The sequence below is a fragment of the Opisthorchis viverrini genome (assembly GCF_000715545.1).
Source record: "Opisthorchis viverrini unplaced genomic scaffold opera_v5_102, whole genome shotgun sequence".
NCBI lineage: Eukaryota > Metazoa > Platyhelminthes > Trematoda > Opisthorchiida > Opisthorchiidae > Opisthorchis > Opisthorchis viverrini.
The window spans coordinates 137,341-139,666 of NW_008751761.1; the positions used below are offsets into that span (position 1 = coordinate 137,341).

Here is a 2,326-nt window from a genome sequence, read left to right on the forward strand (position 1 = left end):
ACTTCGCTGCCAAGTCATTGTTTGACCGCCTCTGGCTCTATTCCACCCTCCACGTGGTTGTGCGAAAAGAGCTTTTCGAGGAAGTCGGTCGACTGGCATACTCAACACGTGGCCAAGCCAGCGCAACCTGTGCAGTGTGATCAGTTCATCTATCGAGGGTGAGTTAATTCTCCCGAATACCATTCGACGCACTTCAGCATTGCTGATCAGGTGTTCCCTCCAGATTCGGGCAATGCTCCGAAGACATCGATGGTCAAACACTGAAAGTCTTCTGACGTCCTCGACGCGCAGCGGCCAGGTTTCTTATCCATATAGTAATATGGAACGCACCGCAGCATTGCAAACTCAACCCTTGACAGAGAAGCTGATGTCATGCCTACGCCACAGGTGAAGTAGGTTCGCAAAAGCTGCTCTGGCCTTCCCGATCCGGGTCACACTTGCGAACGTAGCATCTGGCATTATCGGTTCGACCCACCTACTCACGAACTCTTCAGCGACAAAGGTTGGAGCCGTTGAGCCCATTAATTTATGCAGCACTGGAAGACAGAAACCGGTTGAATTTGGCCGCAACCTCTTGGCTTGTGGATAATAACCGAAAAAGTTCTGTCAGAATTAGAAAATAAACAAACTGTAAGACGCCGTAATCTATTTTGGGACCTTGAAACTATAAGCAGTCAAGGGAACTTCACAGTTCAAATTTATTTTGTCAGAGCAACAAGTTTCGCGCTTCATTAGCCGAAAGCCCCGTTATACTACCAACAGTTTATAAGTAGCTGGGAGGAAGAATAAAATTGACGCATCAACATACATCCGAAAGTTCGTCACCTAGGGAAACAGTCAATCAGCGCGTGACCTCTTAATGTGGATCTCGTGCTTAATAGATGGCTTACGTCATATCCTGTCTAAGTGTGGGCTACTGCTCAGTAGCTCGTGGCCGAACAGCCAAGTGTTTTGACTGCTAACCGGCGCGGGGATCTTGAGTTCGAGACTGGAGTTTGGTGAGTTATGCGATGCTGACGATTTCCAATAAGGATGAATCAGCACTAAGGTGCTGCAAATCTCCTACGTAAAACCCCATCTATTGGTTGTCTAAAGACGACTTGGAATTTCGTTTTTGCCATCTGATTTTCCTGTAAACTTTTCTGTATAATTGATTAGAAATCCTTGTTTACTATTCCTAACATGCCTCTCCGGAGAAAGCTGAACGCAAACTAGTAGGCTTCTGCATGAAACAGCGGCACCTGATCAAATTTTCTGCTCTTTGCAACACCTGTTTTTCACGACTGTGTGTAGCTGACTCAATTCAGGGATGGCTTTCTTCCAGGAAGCCATCGAAGCTGACGAAGTGTGAGGCTCTGGCACTCTCCACGAGAGTAGGTTCTCTTTAAATTAGCCCCATCAGCATATTTTTTTAACTGTGAGGATAACGCAACAACCAACGAGTTAATAGCTTCACGATAGTCTTTTCAAAACGTCAACTTTGGTCTCTCTTGAAGGTGATTATTCACAACATCACCAATAAACTTTTGTCCTCAGTTTTGACCCGCAAACGGACATTCTTTCAATGAACTCTGTCCTATCAGTGTACAGACGATGCACACCAATACAAACCGCAAGCCCACTGATACAACTCACCACCTCGTTACACGGTGGTACACTAATGATGTCACTTCGAATGATGAGGAAGATATCGCAATTAGTATGCTGAGCTCAGAGGAAATTTTGGGCGCGTTTATATGAAGTGAGCCAGCTTCTCAGTGGCATATGTAATTTCAAACCGGCGTCCTGAAATTCACACAATTGAGTCCTTCGACTTGGTAATTAAGGTACAAATTTTGGTGCATTGTCCGCTACGGTTTGCTTCATTTTTATCTGATACTCCTACATTGCACATAACTCTTGTTCGGTACAAAGAAAACACAGCTCGTTAGCTCACGTACGGCCCTGTGCCTACGAGTACATTTAAACCAATTTATCGATCCTCCCGCTTCTGCCGCTCAGCACGGATCAACGGTCGACATTTTTGCGGACCAATCAGAACGCAGACAACCTGGCTCACTGTCGATTGGTCGAATAGACAGCTGTAAGCTGTGGCCATTGTTACGGTCTGGAGTTATTACATCGTCGGCGTAAATACAGTGGCATTTATCGATGCAGAGTGAAGCAATATCACATGGTCTGTTACTTCCGGTACTTAATGGATTAAACACAGTTGTGCGGAGACTAGCCAAGTGAGTCTCTGAACACCGTTCGATGTCACATTCGTGTTACTTTTGGGTTGTCGTTATCTTCCATTTCATTTGGTAGTCGATATGTAACGCCACAA

General features: G+C 45.4%; 1 protein-coding gene across 1 annotated transcript in view; it reads right to left on the reverse strand.

Moving 5' to 3' along the window:
• Window positions 1-183, reverse strand: part of T265_05514 (hypothetical protein) — a gene marked incomplete at both ends in the record, with an annotated part of 5,001 nt that extends 4,818 nt beyond the window's left edge. The window contains one exon of the mRNA XM_009170548.1: window positions 3-183. Within this exon, the coding sequence (XP_009168812.1) occupies window positions 3-183 (181 nt within the window). The remainder of the gene's footprint in view (window positions 1-2) is intronic.
• Between the last annotated feature and the right edge of the window lie 2,143 nt (window positions 184-2,326).